Source organism: Equus asinus, chromosome 7 (genome assembly GCF_041296235.1).
Source record: "Equus asinus isolate D_3611 breed Donkey chromosome 7, EquAss-T2T_v2, whole genome shotgun sequence".
NCBI classification, from domain to species: Eukaryota; Metazoa; Chordata; class Mammalia; order Perissodactyla; family Equidae; genus Equus; species Equus asinus.
This window is the reverse complement of record NC_091796.1, coordinates 26,816,892-26,835,861: the sequence shown is the minus strand read 5'-3', so window position 1 is coordinate 26,835,861 and position 18,970 is coordinate 26,816,892. Positions and strand designations below refer to the sequence as shown.

The 18,970-nt window shown below is 51.0% G+C and overlaps 1 protein-coding gene across 6 annotated transcripts in view; it reads left to right on the top strand.

The window, feature by feature from the left end:
* The window catches only part of CTIF (cap binding complex dependent translation initiation factor), a 291,174-nt gene that overhangs the window by 60,053 nt on the left and 212,151 nt on the right, over window positions 1-18,970 (top strand). For 4 of the 6 annotated variants that reach the window (XM_044774703.2, XM_044774696.2, XM_044774701.2 and 1 more), the window contains exons 3-4: window positions 9,548-9,755; window positions 16,688-16,735. In XM_044774703.2, coding sequence (XP_044630638.1) covers window positions 9,576-9,755; window positions 16,688-16,735 — 228 coding nt within the window. In that variant the 5' untranslated portion in view covers window positions 9,548-9,575. The remainder of the gene's footprint in view (window positions 1-9,547; window positions 9,756-16,687; window positions 16,736-18,970) is intronic. The other 2 variants (XM_044774705.2, XM_044774704.2) reach the window with 1 other exon arrangement.

Sequence of the window (18,970 nt, the reverse complement as noted above, 5' to 3'; positions counted from 1 at the left end):
GTTACCTTGTCTTAGGACCTGGGGCCGTGAGGAAGTCACCTGACTCCAGCCAGGGATGTGGCTTGCTGGCCAGTGACCCTGAGGACTGTGATGGCTTTGGTATGTTTGTCTCCTCTGCGGGGCTTCACCTGTGACTTCCACGCCCTCTGGCACCTGTAGGACACCGCATACAGCAGGCACTTAGTACCCGTTGGTTGGAGTGAATTGCCTTGAGGAGGCTCTTAGGTGTGGTGGGGTGAGATTGGAGTCCTGGTTCTGGGACCAGGTGACCTTGGTGACTGGCGGGGAGGGGGGATTAGACAAGTCCTCCCCCCACAACCTCGGCTTTAACGTCCTAAGAGCTGGGAAGGGACTGGGATGGCACTGGGAGGGGACTGGGATGGCACTGCGAGGCCCAGCAGCAGTGGGCGGGAGAGCTGGGGAGGCCCACTCTCGGGAGGAGTGTGTTGGGTGGGTGTGGGAGGGCTGGGGAGTCGTAGGCCGGGCTGTTGTCCTGGGTTTGGGGTGCTGAGAGGTATAGGATGGAGCAGGGCCTCAAGGACCGTGCGGTTTTGTCCAGACAAGATAAAAACCCATAAAAAATTGAAGAGCAGGACAGGAGTTGGGTAACAGCACTGGGGAGGCTGAGGGCATGTCAGGAGGCAGCCTGTGCTCAGCGCCAAGGTATCAGGTGGGAGGTCGGTGCCGGGAGCCCAGTGGACGCTCCTGTGGGCCTCGGGGGCCAGAAGGGCAGGGCAGACCTGGACAACAGGGGCGTCCAGGGGTAAAGCAGGGGCTGGCCCTCCCAGAACCCTCCCCGGGTGCCCTCCTCCTATCCTCCCTGCCCGTCTGCCAGTGTGGAGGCCTCTGCAGAGCTGGGGATGCTGCTGTTTCAGATTCTTCCTCCAAGAGGAAGCCCTGATCAGGAGACCGGGTTCTGGTGCGGTGCCCTTGGGTGCACTGCTAAGGGCCCCTCGCACGCCAGTGGGGTGCGCTTGCATCCTCCCTCCGCAGCCTCCCTTCTCAGACTCCTTCCAGGGTGCGGCCACAGTGGCCGCGGTGGATGTGCTGGGACGAGGATTCACAGCATCTCTCTTGCCTTCCCGGCCCTCAGTGACCTGCCCCCTCGCAATGAAATCTAGTCCAGCTCCTCAGCTACTCCTGGATGCAGCTCTTGAGGAGACACCAGGGAAGCCTGAGCCCTGTTTGTTCCTCCGTGGAGGTTCTGGAAGAACCCCAGGGCTTGGTCTAGGGCCCTGCACAGGGTGGGGGCTCAGCACGATGTGAAAATGATGCAATGATTTGGGGTTGTCTGTTATTTAAGAATATCTGTCCTGGGGCCTCCCTGTGATGTAGTGGTTAAGTTTGTGCGCTCCGCTTTGGTGGCCCAGGGTTCACTGGTTCAGATCCTAGGCATGGACATGGCACTGCTCATCAGGCCGTGCTGTGGCGGCATCCCACACAGAGGAACTAGAATGACCTACAACTAGGATATACAACTATGCACTGGGGCTTTGGGGAGAGAAAAAAAAAAGAGGCAGATTGGCAACAGATGTTAGCTCAGGGTGAACCTTCCTCAGCAAAAAAAAAAAAAGAAAGAAAGAAATGCAGGCCCCACTTGCCATCCACTGAGTTTGAATCTGCATCTTAACACGATCATGTGTGATTCGTCTGCACATTAAAGTGTGGGGCTGCTCCTGGCCACTTAAACTCCTGACCATGCCTCATAGAAAGAAAGGCATTTTCGTGGCCAGCCCCGTGGTCGAGTGGTTTTGCCAGTTCGGATCCTGGGTGCGGCCATGGCACCACTCATTGGGCCATTATGAGGCGGCGTCCCACAAAGCATCACCAGAGGCACTCACAACTACGATATGCAACTATATACTGGGGGGCTTTAGGGAGAAGAAGAAGGAAAAAAAGAAAGGCGTTTTTCCATGGATAGAGGAAAGTAAAGTTCCCTGAAACAATAGTTATGATGTGTATCACTCACTATTTTCTATTTCGTTATATATTGTTTAGTGCTGAGATTATGAGTTTATTTTACACTAAGTTTATTTTAGAGCCCCGTAAATAGCTGAGACCTGCAGTTTGAAAAACAGTGAGCTAGCTAACACCCTGCCGGATGTTTGAGTGACAAAGGGTCACGTTTGTGGGGGGCGGTGTCAGACATTTAGAGGACACTAGGTGTCCTTGACTCCTGAGACAGTTAATGTGACCCATTTCTGAGGTTGCCACCAGCTCCGAGTGTTTCTGAACTTTCCCACTTCCGGTGGTTGGGGACCCAAGGCTCCATGTGTGGACGTGTCTACTGAAGCCCCCTGCTATTCTCTGGCAGACACCAACGTGGCCCAGAGTCCGAGGACCAGCACCGACAGGAGTGGCCCACACGAGGGCTGCAGGTGGTGGGGGAAGGCATTCTCTCTGGAGTCCTGTTCATGCCGGAGGTGGAGTGGGGACTGGACTTGGAGGGGTGGGTTGGCAGCAGGATGTCGTGACGGGGATTCCCATGGCTTCTTCAGGGAGAGCTGTGGGCATCCTCTGTCCCGGGGCAGAGGACCTCTCTCCTCCCAAACTCTCAGCGGGAGGCATGGCTGTGGCGGTGGCCTGGCCCTGCCCTGGGGGCCGCCTGACAGCCGGCAAAGGAGAGAGCCCTAGTCACAGGCTCTGGGTGAAGGTGGCAGTTGCCAGCACTGTGTGGAGGTGGGAAGGGGAGAGGGGTCGGGCCGTGTGTGTAACAAGGTCACCAGGAGCCAGTTGCTGGAGGGAGCCTGGGGGGTGAGGTTGAGCGGCAGCAGCAGCATGGGAAGTGGCCGTGGGAAAAGTGGGATGAAGACGGGGTGGATGTGATTCACCAGGAGACGAGCAGTGTGACGTGCTGGGCCCTGCCCCCACCCACAGCTCAGATGTGCCCACCTCGGTGTTCAGAGTTGCTGTCCTGCTGGGACAGGGGGACAGACCTTGAGCCCATAGTAAGCCCCCTGTGGCACCACACAGCTCTCCTGCAGGAGGCTGGGCACCTTGCAGCAGACAAAAGCCAAAAAAATGCATCGGCAAAGCAGAAATCGACACCTTCCCGGGCTTCCTCTGTGAGGTCCCAGGAGGGTGTGCTGCCTGGTGAGTTATGTGCTGAGGGGCTGAGGGAAGAGTCTGATGAGGTGTCTTCTGGCCGGGCCTGGAATGATGGACCCCAGAGCAGGGCTGGTAGGCAGCGGAGCAGACGCATCTGGTTTGCAGGTCACCAAATTCGTTCCGGGGAGTGGAGGAGGCGGTAATGCCTGTGATGCCTGGCTGCTCTTAAACGGATTGGCTAAATTTACAGCTACTAATGCCATTTGTCACTGGGCGGGCACAAAAGGATGCTGAGATGCTGGGATGGTTCCAGCTTCTTTTCTCTCGGCCCACAGGCCACTTGGCGATGTCAGCCTCCCTTTTCCTCCAGACTCCTCACCCCTGACGGTAGCTCCAAGGCAGGCAGGGCCAGAGGGCGGCAGGGGAGACTCCAGGGGAGACTCCCGACCTCAGGCAGAGAGCACCATGGTGTCAGCAGAAGCATCTTTGCTGAGTGCTGATTTCCATGGGAGCCGCGCTGCTCTGGGCAGAGGGCACAGGGGAGGGTTTGTGTGGGTCTGGGTAGGTGGAATATGGGGGTGGAGAAAGGCACCTTTTCATCAAAGGATGTGGGTGTTTTTGCTTCTGGCCTTAGAAAAAGCCAGCCAGGCTCATCCAGCTATAGTGACAAGCAGAGAATGTGATTGGCTGCAGCAGGGGGTGGGGGCCCCTGGGCCCCTGGGGCCTGAATAAGGTTCCTTAACCCTCAGATGTTGCAACACCAGGAAGGTGAGGGGGTGCCCGTTTCACCAGACAGCTGTAGATGTGTCTGGGAAGCATGGTCCGAGGACCTCTCCACCCCTCCGTGTCCTTCTGCAGCCTCAGCCCCTCTGCGCCCCTCTTAAACTGTGCCCACCCAGGCCTGCCCCTCCCGCCTGTGGGCTCAGAGCTGCCTGCCCTTTACTGCAAAGTGTGGCCTCAGCACTTTTCCCACTCCTGCGGCTCGCCTTTTTGTTCCTCCTCATCCATCACCTGGCAGGGACTGGGGGCAGGGCGGGGGGAGGAGAAGGGGGAGAGGCAGCAGCCGGGGCGCCTTCCTGGGATCCTCCTCCAGCCTCCACTCTGTGCTCTGCTGCCTGCGGCTTCAGCCAGACGTGTCTCTCCTCCTCTTCCACCCTCTCCTCTCTTTCTTCTTCTTCCTCTGGTCCCATCCCCCTTATCAGTTTCTCTGATCATTAAAACAGAAGCTCCTCTTGCTGGCTCTCTGCTTAGCCAGCAGCCCAACTGTTTGGGGATTTCCCAGGCTGATCTTACTGTGAATGAGAAACTGAGCCAGGAGAGGATCCCAAACACAGGCAGGAAGGCAGCGGAACCAGCCCTTGAGGAAAGCGCCCCTTTTATTCCCTGTGTCTCCACCAGCCCGAGAGTTCACTCTGCCTCCTCACTCTTTTTACCTTAAAATGGGGCAGAACTTCTAGATATGCACCTCAAAGAATCGAAAACAGGGACTCAAACAGATGTTTGTACACCCACGTTCATTGCAGGATTATTCACGATAGCCAAAGGTGGAAATGACCCAAATGTCCATTGATGGATGGATGCGTAAACAAAATGTGGTATATACACGTAACAGTTATTATTGTACTACAATGTATAATTCAGCCACAAAAAGGAATGAAGTTCTGACACACACCACAACATGGGTGAATCTTGAGGACGTGATGCTGAGTGAAATAAGCCAGTCACAAAAGGACGAATATATGGTCCCACTTACATGAGGTACCCCGAAGAGACAAATTGATAGAGACAGAAGGTGGAGCAGTGGTTGCCAGGGGCTGAGGGAAAAGGAACGGGGACTTGTTTAATGGGGACAGAGTTTCTGTTGGATCGTGAAAAAGTTCTGGAAATAGATAACAGTGATGCTTACACAACATTATGAATATGCTTAATGCCACTGAATTGTGCTCTTAAAAATGGTTACAGGGGCAGCCCAGTGGCTCACTGGTTAAGTTCGCACATTCCACTTCAGTGGCCCAGGGTTTGCCAGTTCAGATCCTGGGTGCGGACCTAAGCACTGCTCATCAAGCCATGCTGTGGCAGGCGTCCCACATATAAAGTAGAGGAAGATGGGCATGGATGTTAGCTCAGGGCTAGTCTTCCTCAGCAAAAAGGGGAGGATTGGCGGCAGATGTTAGCTCAGGGCTAATCTTCCTCAAAAAAAAAAAAAAGGTTACAATGGTATGTTTTATATGCTATGTCTATTTTGCCACAATAAAAAATGGGGGCGTAAGGGTCTGACTCAACTTCCAGCCCAAGAGCTGAGGAGGTGGATGATGAGGACAGCACTCTCCCTATCCCTCCTCCTGCCTTGTCTCTGGTAAAGAGAAAGCTCTGGGCTTTTCTACTGAAGCTGGGGCTTCTCAGCTCCCTGGTTGGGACTCCTTCTGGAACAAACAAATGAGCCCAAGAGACATGTTAGCCTGGGTCCCCTTTGGAAAGCAGAGCTCCTAGAGGCATCCCAGGAACAAGGGTCCTGGCGGGAGTGACATGGGAGGAGGGGAGACCCAGGCAAAGGGGTCTGATGGATCTGGTCACCACTGTGGGCAGCTGGGGCTCGATCTGCTGGAACCTGCTGAGTGAGTGTCATCCATGCCTCCGGTGTCACCTGAGACCAAAGACCTGTTTGTCCTGGTCAGGGGCTGCCTTGGGGGGTGTAAGCTCCTTGCACGTCCAGGGTACAGGTGCTGGGTGCCAGGTGGGTCCCTACAGATGTCTGCTGGCGTGTCTCAGAGGGGCCTGGGCAGGTGTTCAGGACAGCGGAGGTGAGGTGCCTTCAGACTACACCGCGAGAATCTGATTGGGCGGCAGTGACTGGAGAAGGGGGGCTGCCGAGAGGATGTGAGGACACAGAGGAGTCCAAACCAAGGGACCAGTGAGGAGAGTCTTCTTTCTCCCCCTGGGCGCCAAAGTTCTGCAGGATGGAAATGGGCTGCAATGCCTGTTTCCTGTCCCTTTACTCAGTGAACCAGTATGGGTTTGGGGTGATTATTGCCCCTAGGCTTCCTCATAGGACTGTGGTGTGGCCCCGTGAGGGGCCACTCAAGCCCAGGAGAGCCCAGCAGAGTGGGACCGAGCTGCTGCAGCAGGCAGAGCTGGGCCCTCCATCCTCCTGGAAACGCTCCTATCTAGTTCCCACAAACCCCAGGCCTCTGCCTGTACCTGTGAGGTGTGCCAGGAAGCCCTTGATAACATCTTAAGTCTTCGAGGAATAAGGGGTGCGGCCTTAGGCACTGGCTTTTCCTGCAGGTGCCTCCTTTTCAGCCCTCTCTGGACTTCAACCTTATCATCCCATTCCGCTGAGGCTGGCCATCTGCCCAAGGCCCCGCACAGAGTTAGGCCCAGGGCCCAGCCCTCCAGAGCCTGCAGCCCAGTTGAGGAGTAAGAAGCATACACACAGCACTTGAAGAATTCACTGGGCACTGGAATGGCAGTGGGGAATGGTGAAGTGGGAGATGTCCTGAGGGCCTGAGCAAACTGCCAGGAGGTAGGATGAAGAGGAAGTGGGGTGCAGCCGGACCTAGAGCTGTGCTGTGCAAACTTGGGCAAGTTACTTAACCTCTCTGAACCTCAGTTTTCTTTTCTAAGTAGAATAATTGTTAATATGAGTGGTAAGTAGGTAAAGTCATACCAGGTGCTGAGAAGAGTGCCTGGCACGTGACATGGGTGCAGTCCACATTCACCATTCCTGTTATTAGTAGAAGTCGCAGTATTCATGCCCAAAGGCCAAGGCTGGGTGAATCCCTTGTCCACTAGCCACCATTAAACCAGGGGATTGGGCTGGTCACTGGACAGCCTCTACATTGCTGTAGTAGCATTCCGTGAGTGTAAGCACCTCTAGATTTGAAGGGGGAGGGAAGGGGGAAATGCCTTTGGGTGAGGGGCACAGTGTGAGCCAAGCACAGAGGCAGAAAGAACATCGCATGTCAGTTTTCTATTGCTGCGTAACAAATTACTGCAAACCTAATGGCTTAAAACAATACCATTTATTATCTCTCAGCTCCAGAAGTCAGAAGTCCGGCTCAGTATATCACAAAGCCAAAATCAAGGTGTTGGCTGGGCTGAGTTCTTGTCTGGAGGCTCCAGGGGACAAAAACTGCTGCCAAGCTCATTGTTGGTGGCAGAACTAACTGCCTTGCGGTTGTAGGACTGAGGTGCCCTTTTCCTTGCTGGTCATTGACCAGGGGATTGCTGTCAGCTCCTAGAGGCCGCTCATGGTCCTTGCACGCGCCCCCGCCTCCTTCAAGCCAGCAGCAGTGCATGAGTCTTTCTCAAGCTTTGAATCTGTCTCTACCCCTAGTCCCATATTTAAGGGGCTCGTGTTGGATCAGCCCCTCCTGGATAGTCTCCCTATCTTAAAGTCCACTGATTTGGAATTTAATTATATTTGCACCTGCCTTCCCAGGAGGGTTAGTGTTCAATGAGTAACTGGGAGAAGGTGTACATCCAGGACCCTCTTAGGGTTCTGCTTACCACATGTGGCGTGTGCCCAGGACAAGGAGCAGAGTAGCCAGGGGGCAGGAGGGGGCATGGGTGCCATTGGAGCAGGAGGGGTAACGCGGGCATTGGTGGTGGGAGGGATGTAAGGCTGCTGTAGGCCTTGAATGGCAGGTGGAGGAAGGGGCATTGGACATCCCCATTCCCACCCCTGACTCTGGCCCTGTACCACTAGGCATGCTTATCCCAGTCTGAGCCGACTCCCTGCAGACCCACTGCCACTCCGGCCTAACACCTGGGTGCTCTCACTCTGATGAGGACACCACGCGGGCCGAATCCTCAGATTCCTCCCTCTGAGATAGATGGACACACCTCTAAGCCCCAAGGCCACTGAGCTCAGGAGCCCAGAGCATGCCCCCTACAGGGTGGCACAGCTCCCCTGCAGCTGGCCTGGGGTCCAAGGGAGGCTGGGCCCTCTGCAGCAGTCAAAAGCCAAAAATGGAGTCAGGAGACCAGTTGACAAAGGTGTGTGTCCACCCAGAGCAGTTCTTCCTCTCATTGCCAACTCCCACAGCTGAAAAAATGACCAGGGTCTGGGGGAGTCGGCATTCCTGGTCTCGGCAGCATTTCTGGAACCCTGTGGGCCATTCTTTGCCCTATTTTCGATCCATTACACTTAAAAGCTCAACAAACTCTTGATTATGGGCAGATGCCTATGTTCCAAAGAAGTTCTCAGTAATCCAAGGTTTTGAAATTCGCATGTTCTTTCATACACACTAGGACCTTGCCTTTCTTATCAGCAGACTCATTCTAGGTGCACGTGGCCCTCTGTGGTCTCAGAGCCCTGTGCACACGTTGCTGTGTATCTAATGGCGGTTTGGTAGAAGTCCATTCTGCGAGTTCTGATGGTGCAACCAGGTGCAGGTTCTCTTTCCTCCAGCTCACTGAGCTCCCCCATGGAGAGCACCGACCTCCAGACAGTGAAAGGGACACCAGGCAAGCTTTAAAGCCTGTTCCCATTGGCTGAGAGCCTGTCAGGAGGAAGGGGAGGGTCCCTGGTGGGAAGAGTCCTAGAGGAGAGGAAGCTTCTAGCTCTCCCCACTTCCAGGTGGGTCAGGTAGGAGCTTCCGGGGACAGCAGTGGGCAGTGGAAGGTCCCTGCAGGCCTGGGCTCCTTCAGTGGCTGGGTCCACCCCGTCTATCAGGCAGGGACAGCGGTTCTCTTGGTGGACTTTAGTGGGTATCCCTGGAATGCTGGTCACGTTATGTCAGGCCATCCCAGAGAGAGGGAATCATGCTTCTGTGGAGGGTGGCCAGGCAGCGTGCAGGGCTAGGCCACGCCCTCCCAGACAACCCACCAGGCCTTTCAATTTCTATCATTAAAAGCCAAGCACGTCCCTACAGACAGCGTAGCAGTTGTCCCGCCCAGTAGCCACACCGTAACGAGGCTGCAAAATCGTGTTTATAACTTAAGGCCTACAGGCTTCACCTAATGTACGGGGTAGTCTGCTGTCCGAAGAGAAAATGTCTCTTTAGAAGGAGCATTTTCTTGGAGGGCCCAGACCTCTTAGAAGGTTTGTGTCAGGGGACCCCGCACCCATCCTAATGCTTGGGTCAGGGACATCAAAGCTTGTGGTCTGTTTTATTCTGCTTCTGGTGGATTTTGTTAACTCCACGTTGGGAAGTGGGGCTTGGGTGGTGGGCTGGGTCTATCTTCTGCTTTTCCCCAGTTGGTAAGGTCTAGCTATGGACTAAAGCCCAACATCGCACAGGTTACTGTGTTGGCCAATTAGACAAGTGACCCGCCTTCCCTGAGCCTCAGTTTCCCTCCCCAGACAGGGTTAATGCAGCATATTCTTCACACTAAAGGTGGGCCGGCACCCACCTGCTTCTCAGGGATGTTGGGAGACCCAGATTCCATCATGAGTGAGAGAATGCTGCCAGGAGCAGGGGGTATTTCTCAAGTGGAGCATCGTCTCAGCCTCCAGTGGTGTCTCACAGAGCCCGACTGTTCTCTGTCTCCACAGCCCCGACCCAGGACCCTGAGCTGGAGGGATGGAGAACTCCTCGGCAGCGTCAGCTTCCTCCGAGGCTGGGAGCAGCCGCTCCCAGGAGATCGAGGAGCTGGAGCGCTTCATCGACAGCTACGTGCTTGAGTACCAGGTGCAGGGACTACTGGCTGACAAGACGGAGGGCGATGGTGAGAGCGAGAAGACCCAGTCCCACATCTCCCAGGTGAGCGCTGGCCCAGGGAGAGGCCTGGGCATGGGTGGTGACCTTGACGAACTCAAAGAGGGGTAAGAGGGGACCCTAATTCCAGGCAGCATCTGGTCGCCTTGCCATAGATTGCCAAGGTGTGGATGGTCCCACCCAGCAGAGCGTGGGATCCAGACAGGAAGCCCCCCACTGTGCACTCTCAGCCCCTCTGACCCAACTCTACTCCATCCTAACCCATTGGGGCCCAGCCAGACTCACAGTTCACATGACACATTTATTGAGCACCTACTGAATACAAGGCACTGTTCCCTGTTCTTGACAAGCTTGTGTTCTAGAAGAGATCATAGTTGATCCAAAATGCATACAATCAAAAGGCTGTAACTTGAATGTTTTCTCTGACTTAAAATACAGGCAGTTGTTGGCAGCCAAAGAATTGAGTCTGTCAGGCAGTCACCCAGGCCTCTGTGGACCAGACGTAGTTAGATGCAGGGGCATTCTGACCAGAATCTCAGGTTGGTCTCGCCCCAGCCTGGGTTAGTCTGTGGCAGCCCTGGGCTGGGGTAGGAGGTGGACTTGGTTGAAAGACTGTGGGCCAAGCTGGAAGTCACAAGCTCTGCCAAATAGGGTGTGAATCATCGAGGGCAGAGACGGTGTCTCATGCATCTTTGCCTAACATGGTAAATTCTGTGTAGATATTTGCTCAAGAGTTGGTTCCAGCTTTGCTTCGAGCTGCCTCTGTGACCTGGGGCAAACTCAGCTTCTCTGAGGCTTGGTTTTCTTATCTGGCAAATGGGGATTAGCCTGCTGCCTCAAGAATTTTGGAAGGTTCGAGGGCAAGAAGAGGCTCAAAAGCTACAGAGAAGCAGGGCAGTGCCTGCACAAGGAGACGTGGGGAGGGTCTCTTCTCACAGAGTCTGGTCCCAGGCGTCCACCTCTTGTACTTGTTGTCCCACTGCAAGCTGAGGCTCCTCTGACAAGTAGAGAAGAGCCACTTGGGTGCCCTGCTTTGGAGAAAAGCCGAATGCAAGTGGCTGGCTCACTGTCTGGGTGGGCGGAAGATCCAGACCCTCAGCTTTTTAGAGAGCTGGAACGAACCTGTGGCCTTCCCGGAACTCAGGACCAGGAGACAACCCGGGAGATTCTGGAGCGTGGTGGTCCCACTCCTCAACCCTGTGAGGGGATAGGGAAGAGAAAATCAGCCCTGAGAGAAAAACGGAAATATACGTGATGCTTTCCCTTAGTGTCCTTGAAGTTCTAAAATCGCAGTTAGTGTAAGCTATGATGTGTCCATTATTCACTCTGCAAGTGTGTGTTGAGCGCCTCCCGCGTGCCTGGTGCTGTTCTAGGACTGGGTATCCAGGACTGAGCAAGACAGACCAAAGCTCTGCCCTCATGAAATTTATATTCTAGTGGCAGGTGATAATTGCTCTGCAGAAAAATAAAGCCAGAAAATGGAATGGGCAGTGATGAGGGTCAGGAGAGGTTTGCAATTTTAAAGAGGATGTCAGGGAAGATGTCCCTGAAGACGGTAGAGGGGAGAGCCTGCAGATATCCAGGGGAGGAGCCGTCTAGGCAGAGGGAACAGCAATGTGCAAAGGCCCGAGCTGCAAGAGTGATTCCAGGCACAGCAGGGAGGCCAGCGTGACTGGAGCAGAGAGGAAGAGGGCAAGCCAAGAGGAGATGAATCAGCGAGAAAATGGGATTACGTAGACAAGATGTGCAAGGGCTGAGCCCTGGGGTCTTCCAACATTCAGAAAGCAGAGGTGTGAGGAGGAACCAGCAAAAGAGACCAGGAGGGGGTTGGCAGTGAGACAGGAGGAAACCAGCAAGAGTGGTGCTGGAAGCCTGGGAAGGATATGATTCAAGGAGGTGTGGGGCTGGTTGACTGTGTTGACTGCTGCTGCAGGCCATGGAAGACGAGACTGAGAATAACCTGAGAAAGCCATGGGGGGCTATTGGTGACCCTGACTAGAGAGGTAACAGTCCAGTGGGAGGGGCAAAGGTCAAGGAGATGGATTGGAGAATAATGCAGATCCTCCCTGGATTACAGGAGTTTCGCTGGAAAGGGGAGAGATGTGGTATTAATGGAAGTGAGTTCAAAATGGTATTATTAACAACATGTTCTGTGTTGATGGGAGTGGTCCAGGGCAGAGGGAAGGGTTGCTGGAGCAATGCCCTTGAGCAGGTGAGAGGCTTGACCTTGGCTCGGGCCCCCAGCATCTCCCCCAAAGTCACAGAAAGGAGTTGCCAGACTTGCAGCCATGGATCCAGAATGACGCCGAGTTGTGCAACATAGCTGTTGGTTTCTCCAGCCATTTTCAGCCACAGTGGTGCGGGTGCAGAGTTACGAAGGTGAACTTGACCACAACTGAGGTTTCTCTGGGTGAGCACAGTGGAGGGAGAGAAGGGAGAGGGAAGGAGGGAGTGATAACACTGGCATCCCCTCACACTGAGTCGGGCAAGGAGAGGAGTGAGGACCTGAAGTGGGTGTGGTGGACACTGAGGGGTGGTGGGTCAGTGGATTGGAGGTCCTGGGGAATCAGAGAATTGTTGGAGTCCTGGGACCAGAAGGAGTGAGCTGGAAAAAGAGGAGTGTCCAAGAGTGGGATATTGAAATACAGGGTGGAGGGAGTGCGGTAATTGGTGATGAAAGGGCTGGGTACCAGTGTGGGAATGTGTGGGGTGGAGGATGGATCAGGAGGAGAGGGGAGAGGGGTCGTGAACTGAGAGGCAGGGCACGGCAGCCATCTTCATGGATATCGAAATCACCAAGAAAGGAAAAGCAGATGTTGGAATGGGTAGCAGTGATCCAGGAGAAAGGTCTTCAAGGAGTGCAGGGAGTGAGGTGGGGGTGGGTGACCTGGGGGTGTGCAGGTGACTGCAAGGAGCGTGGGGAGGTCTTGTCTGATGATGCGTTAATTTATTTGCATGACTTCGTTTCTTGATTTAAACTACTCTTGTTGTACGGTTAACAATAGTGTGACCTGGAGCGGAAGGAGGAGGGCAGTCCCACGGCACTGGAAGGTTTCCGCGGGAAATGAACCTCTCTGGGGTGTCTGGGGCAGGAAGGGGAGGAACTAGGTAAACCAGCTCGTGCGGCCTCCTGTAAGTATCCCAGAGCTGACTTCCCCAGGAGCAGGCACGTGGGGCTGGCCTGACATGTCCTGTCCTCCTCCCCTACTGAGTGGCCTCCAGTGGCCTCCAGCAGGTCATGCTTCACAGGCGCCTCCTGGTGAAATGGGCTCTTACAGGACGAGGGTCCAAGGAAGCCATGAAGCTTCACCCCAGAGGAATGCATTGCGAGTGGTAGAATTTCTGTTCCCAGAGCAGCCATCAGGGAACCAATTTTGGAAGAAGGGGCCCTCCCAGCACTTTTGACCTCCCTGTGGTGACTGCTGAGCTCCCAGGATGTAGAGCTGATGGAGAAGTGCCCTCAGCCTAGATCCTGCACTTCTGCCTTCTGCCCCTGGGATAGGTGGGGCTTGACCACACTCAATGTCCGCATCTGGAAGGGCTTTTAAACAGATGTTTGTTGTGAGGCAGAGTGTGGAAAAATACAGGCACTTGTAACATCTGAATGCATTCCTTAAACTTTCTGCCTTCTCTGAAGTTCCCTGGAAGAATGCAAACACCGGGCAGGATCCTGGAGTCCGCTTGCGGGCTCGTGGCTGAGGAGGGACATTTCAACCCTGCTCCCACCAAACCCCACCCCCACCCCACATTTGCCCACAAACACAGCTGGGGTACGGACTCCAGGGGAGGGGGCAGCTGTGGACAGCTCTAAGCAAGGCTGGGGATAGATGTGTCTATATAACACACTTCTTTAAAAAAATACACTCTCTATTGACGCAGCTTTATGAGAAATCTTTCTGCTAAAACACTTTTGCTTGTTTTTATTTAATCTGGTGACTATTTTAAATGGATGCCAAAACCAAAAAAAAAATCTCAGGGAACGTCCCCATCTTCCTGCCTGCAGTGGTGTTTTGATGTTTCTGGGAGAGGAAAATTGTTAAGAATCTTGGAAACCTTGAGAAAACATGGGGGAGTGGAGAAGAATGTTGCTCTTCAGTTGTTGAGGTCATTTTTTAGGATCTGAGAGATGATAGTTGACACTCAGGAAGCAAATACCTCATGATGCTTATACAGTTGTGTTCTCCTTCACCCCTCCCCCAGCGACAACTAGAAAGAAACATGGCTGGATCGATGGATGGATGGATGGATGGATAGAGCAAGAGAGCTTCCTTTTCTTTAGATGGGTAATGAAGAGAATGTATGTTCTAAGTTTCCCAACACTTTTGGGATACCATATTTAAAATTACACCCAAATTGAGACCCCAGAAATTAACCCACACTGTGAACAGCTAATTGTTGACAAAGGAGCCAAGGACATACGACAGAGAAAGAAAAGTCTCTTCAATAAATGGTGTTGGGAAAACTGGACAGCCACATGCAAAAGGATGGAAGTAGACCATTATCTTGCACCATACACAAACGTTAACTCACAATGGATTGAAGACTTGAATATAAGACCTGAAACCATGAAACTCCTAGAAGAAAACAAAGGCAATACACTCTGTGACATCAGTCTTAGCAGTATCTTTTTTGGATATGTCTCCTCAGGCAAGGAAAACAAAAGAAAAAATAAGCAAATGGGACTACATCAAACTGAAAAGCTTCTGCCCAGCAAAGGAAACCATCACCAAAACAAAAAGACAATCTACTGATTGAGAGAAGATATTTACAAATTGTATATCTGATAAGGGGTTCATATCCAAAATATATAAAGAACTCATACAACTCAACAGCAACAACAACAAAAACAACCCGATCAAAAAATGGGCAGAGGATGTGAACAAATATTTTTCCAAAAAAGATATACAGACAGCCAAGAGGCACATGAAAGATGTTCAGCATCACTAATTATTAGGGAAATGCAAATCAAAACTACAATGAGATATCACCTCACATCCATCAGAATGGCTATTATTAAAAAGACAAATAGAAAGTGTTGGAGAGGATATGGAGAAAAGAGAACCCTTGTACACTGCTGCTGGGAATGTAAATTGGTGCGGCCACTGTGGAAAACAGTATGGAGAGTCTTCAAAAAATTAAAAATAGAAATACCATATGATCCAGCTATTCCACTTCTGGGTGTTTATCCAAAGAACTTGAAATCAACAATTCAAAGAGACTCATGTAGCACTATGTTCATTGCGGCACTATTCACAATAGCCAAGATGTGGAAGCAACCCGAGTGCCCACCAACAGATGAATGGATAAAGAAGATGTGATATATATATATATATACATACACAATAGAATGCTATTCAGCCATAAAGAAGATGAAATTTTGCCATTTGTAACAACATGGATGGACCATGAGGGTATTATGTTAAGAAATAAGTCAGATGGAGAAAGACAGTTACCGTATGATTTCACTCATATGTGGAAGATAAACCAACAAACACATAGATACAGAGAACAGATTGGTGGTTACCAGAGGGGAAGGGAGTGGGGAGAGGGTGAAAGGAGTAAAGGGGCGCACATGTATGGTGACAGATGGTGACAAAAGTCAACTAGACTTTTGGTGGTGAACATGATGCAGTCTGTAAAGAAGCTGAAATATAATGATGTACACCTGAAATTTATATAATGTTATAAACCAACGTTACCTCAATAAAAACATAACATTACACCCTCCCCCCACATTTCATGAGTGCCTGCTCTCCAATGGATTCCAAGTCCCCGAAGGCACATCCTGAAAGTTGACCTCACTGTCCTTGGGAGGAGGGGGATTATAGCGGTGACAAGACTGAGACACCAAGAGGGGAAATAGCCAAAGTGCACTGCTTGGTGTTGGCTGAGCTGGGCCCTGATGCCTACCCCTTCCCCACCTACTTCTGTTCCCTGCTGGGTACAGGCTGTGAGTAACAGGCTGTTGGGTGGTTAAGATATTTTTCCACTCTGGAATGAGAATTACGACTCCAAATCTCGTTGACCATTAACCTTTGTGTAAGAGATTAGGATGTCACAAGTGGGAAAAGTTTGGCACTTGTGATGTTGGTGGATGGTTTGGTAGATGATCGTCAAGCTTTAAAGCAGTGTTCACAGCTCTGCATATTAGAATCACTCGGGGAGCTTGGACAAATATTGATGAACAAGCCCCACCCCAGAGTTTGGTTGAATGGGGAGAGGCCTGGGCATTGTCATTCTTATAAGCCCCCATGTGACTCTGATGTCCTGCTGAGGTTCACAGTCACAACCACAGGTGGGGCGTGTCTGTCTCCCTTCCCCAAACCTCCTTGACCAGCTACTTCATGCTCTACTCTCTTGGAAGGATAGAATGTAGGGACGTTGTAAAGAGTGCATACATTGAATGAAGGTATATTTTCCAAAAATTCTTGTTACCAGGTCAAATAAAGAGCCAATGAGGTGAAGATAACTTTCTATATTCCTTTTTGATGCTGTCAGGCACTTGGAAGTCCTGGGTTTTGTCTAAAATGCAAAATGACCTTAATGATCTCTCTTGCATCCAAGAGAGATGCAACAATGCAGATAGAAAGAATGGGGTAAGAGTACAGTCGTGCGCCACGTAACGTTTCAGTTAGTGATGGACCACATATACAACATTGGTCCCATAAGATTAGTACCATAGAGCCTAGGTGTGTAATAGGTTGTACCATCTAGGTTTGTGTCAGTACACTCTATGATGTTCACACAATGACGAAATCGCCCGACGACGTGTTTCTCAGATCATATCCCATCGTTAAGCAACACATGACTGTTCATCGGCTTGATGTCTCTTTCTCACAGTGTTTTTCCTTCTCTTTCTCTTCATGTTTTTTCTTCATTCTGCCTTCCCTGTTCACTGTTCCCTCACCCCCTTTTATCCCATTCCTTCATTTCCTCCTGCCCTTGGAATCCTTTTCCCCTGCCATCTTTGCTCATAGGAGGAAGCACTCAATGGTGGACCACCCATGAAAGGCTTAACAGAAGAAGTGAGTTTAAGGGGAACTTTGGGGGTGGGTGAGCATGGGGGACTCATTTTATTAAAAAATAATTTATTTTTAATTACACAATTACCATATGCAAACATTGTCATGAATTCTCACACAAGAATTCAAGTATTAACAACAAAGTCTCCATTAGCTACTGCCTCCCCCACCTTCCATCAGATTGGTGAGTTAACTTCCTAACCTTTTCTTAATGCTGTTACCAACATATAATACAGTTTATAGAGATATATTATTTCAAAATCATATATCATAGCCAGTGAACGTGCTGTTCACTAACCCACATCTGTCCCCTAACTGTGAGCCCTAGAGATTCTTCAGGCTTGTCCATCTGCTGTGTTCTGTTTAATGGCTGCACAGTAGCCCATGCTATGGATGGCCCATGGTTCAACCATCCCCTATTGATAGGCATTCAGGTTACTTTTAAGTTTTCCCCTGGAAATACAAGATACTCAGTGAATGCTGTTGAACATGCCTCCTTCTGCACATAGAAAAGTGTTTCTTTAGGTAGATGCTGAGTAGAGTCTATTTTAATAGCTATTGACAAATTTCTCTCCAAAAGGACTGTTCCATTTTTCACAGTACCAACAGTGTACTAGGACAAATCATCTCTCAGCACTTTAATTTGCATGTTCTTGATTTCTAGTGAGTTTAAGCCCTTTTTAACCTGATTACCAGTCATTTTTTTTAATAGGTTAAATTTTTATTTACTTTTAAAGCAACAATTGGAAAAACAGAGACAGGAAACAGAGAAAGAAGTCCACCATAATTTTATGACAAAAACTAATGCAATTTTTATGTATTTTTTTCTTTATATGCCATTTACAAAGCTGTGCTTCTAACATACATAAAATTTTTAGCTTGCCTGTTTGTTTAGCATGATCTTCCAGACACTGGCAGTTTTTAGCATAAAATATAGTTGTTTAAATCTGCTCTTTTTCTGCCAGTTACTGTTGGCTAACTAGTAAAATATAATTAAAGCTAACATTTGTTCATTCAGGCCCTGTTCTAGGCTCTGGAGACAAAGTCATGAGCAGAATGGACCATAGTCCCTGTCCTCCCAGCACTTACTTTCAGGTGGGAAGACAGACGACAGACAAAGGAATGGGATGTTAGAAGGTGAGGGATAGGAAGAGCGTATATGTATTAGGCATACAGAGGTGACTGTACTTTGATATCAGGCAAGGACGTCCCTGGGGGGACTTTAGAGACCATTGAGAAGTGGGGTGGTTTGTCTGTAGCACCTTCGACCTCCCCTCCTCTGCTTTTTCCTCTCCCGAGGCTCAGCATCTTCCCCGTCCTTCACCAAGTCCGCTCCTAAAATACTGTCCATCGTGGGATGCAAATGGCTGATAGTGGATTCTAATTCCTTTTTAGTGTGAAATATTTTAAATGTACTGATAAGGGGCCAGTCTGGTGGCACAGTGGTTAAGTTCGCTTGGCGCTGCTTCGGTGGCCCCGGGTTCGCAGGTTCAGATCTGGGTGCCGACCTACATCAAGCCGTGCTGCGGCAGCATCCCATGTACAAAGTAGAGGAAGATTGGCACGATGTTAGCTCAGGGACCATCTTCCTCACACACACACACAAAAGTACCGATAATAAGAGAATAAGAGAACAAACACCTATTTTGAGTACAGAATAAACATTTGTACTTCCCTGTTTATTAAATCTTAACCCTGCACCATCTTTGTTTCAACTTTTTAAAGTAAGAAATCAATTATAACAACAATGGTGGACACCCAGAACCACTCTTGTGAATTTGGTGTTCGTTGTTCCCATATATGAAAATTTCCCACTTTTCCTGCCTCCCACTATTCAATGACCTTCTCAGAAGGAGGTGCCTGCACCCTCCCAGAGGACTTGCTCCTGGTTGTAAACTGATTTACCTTGAAAGAGAAACACTCTACGGGTGGGAATCGGGCATGGGAGTGGGGCAGAGGAGAGTGTTCCCGAGGTGGGGCCCTTCTCTCCATTCTGGAGTCATCTCATACAGAGAAGGACAGGTTCTGGGAAGGTCTGTGTCTGGAGAGTTTTCTGGGCGGTGGCTCAGAAAAGGCAAAGGGGAGGCAGGAGGTGGTGGCTGCAGCCTGAGAAGGAAGAAGACAGTGTAGAGAGCAGAATCCCAGCAAAGGTGGGGAGGAGCTTTGGAATAGGGAAAGGAATACTCCCAGGGGGCTTTGGGACCAGGGGAGAAACACGGGGCCCAGGGGAGTGGTTCA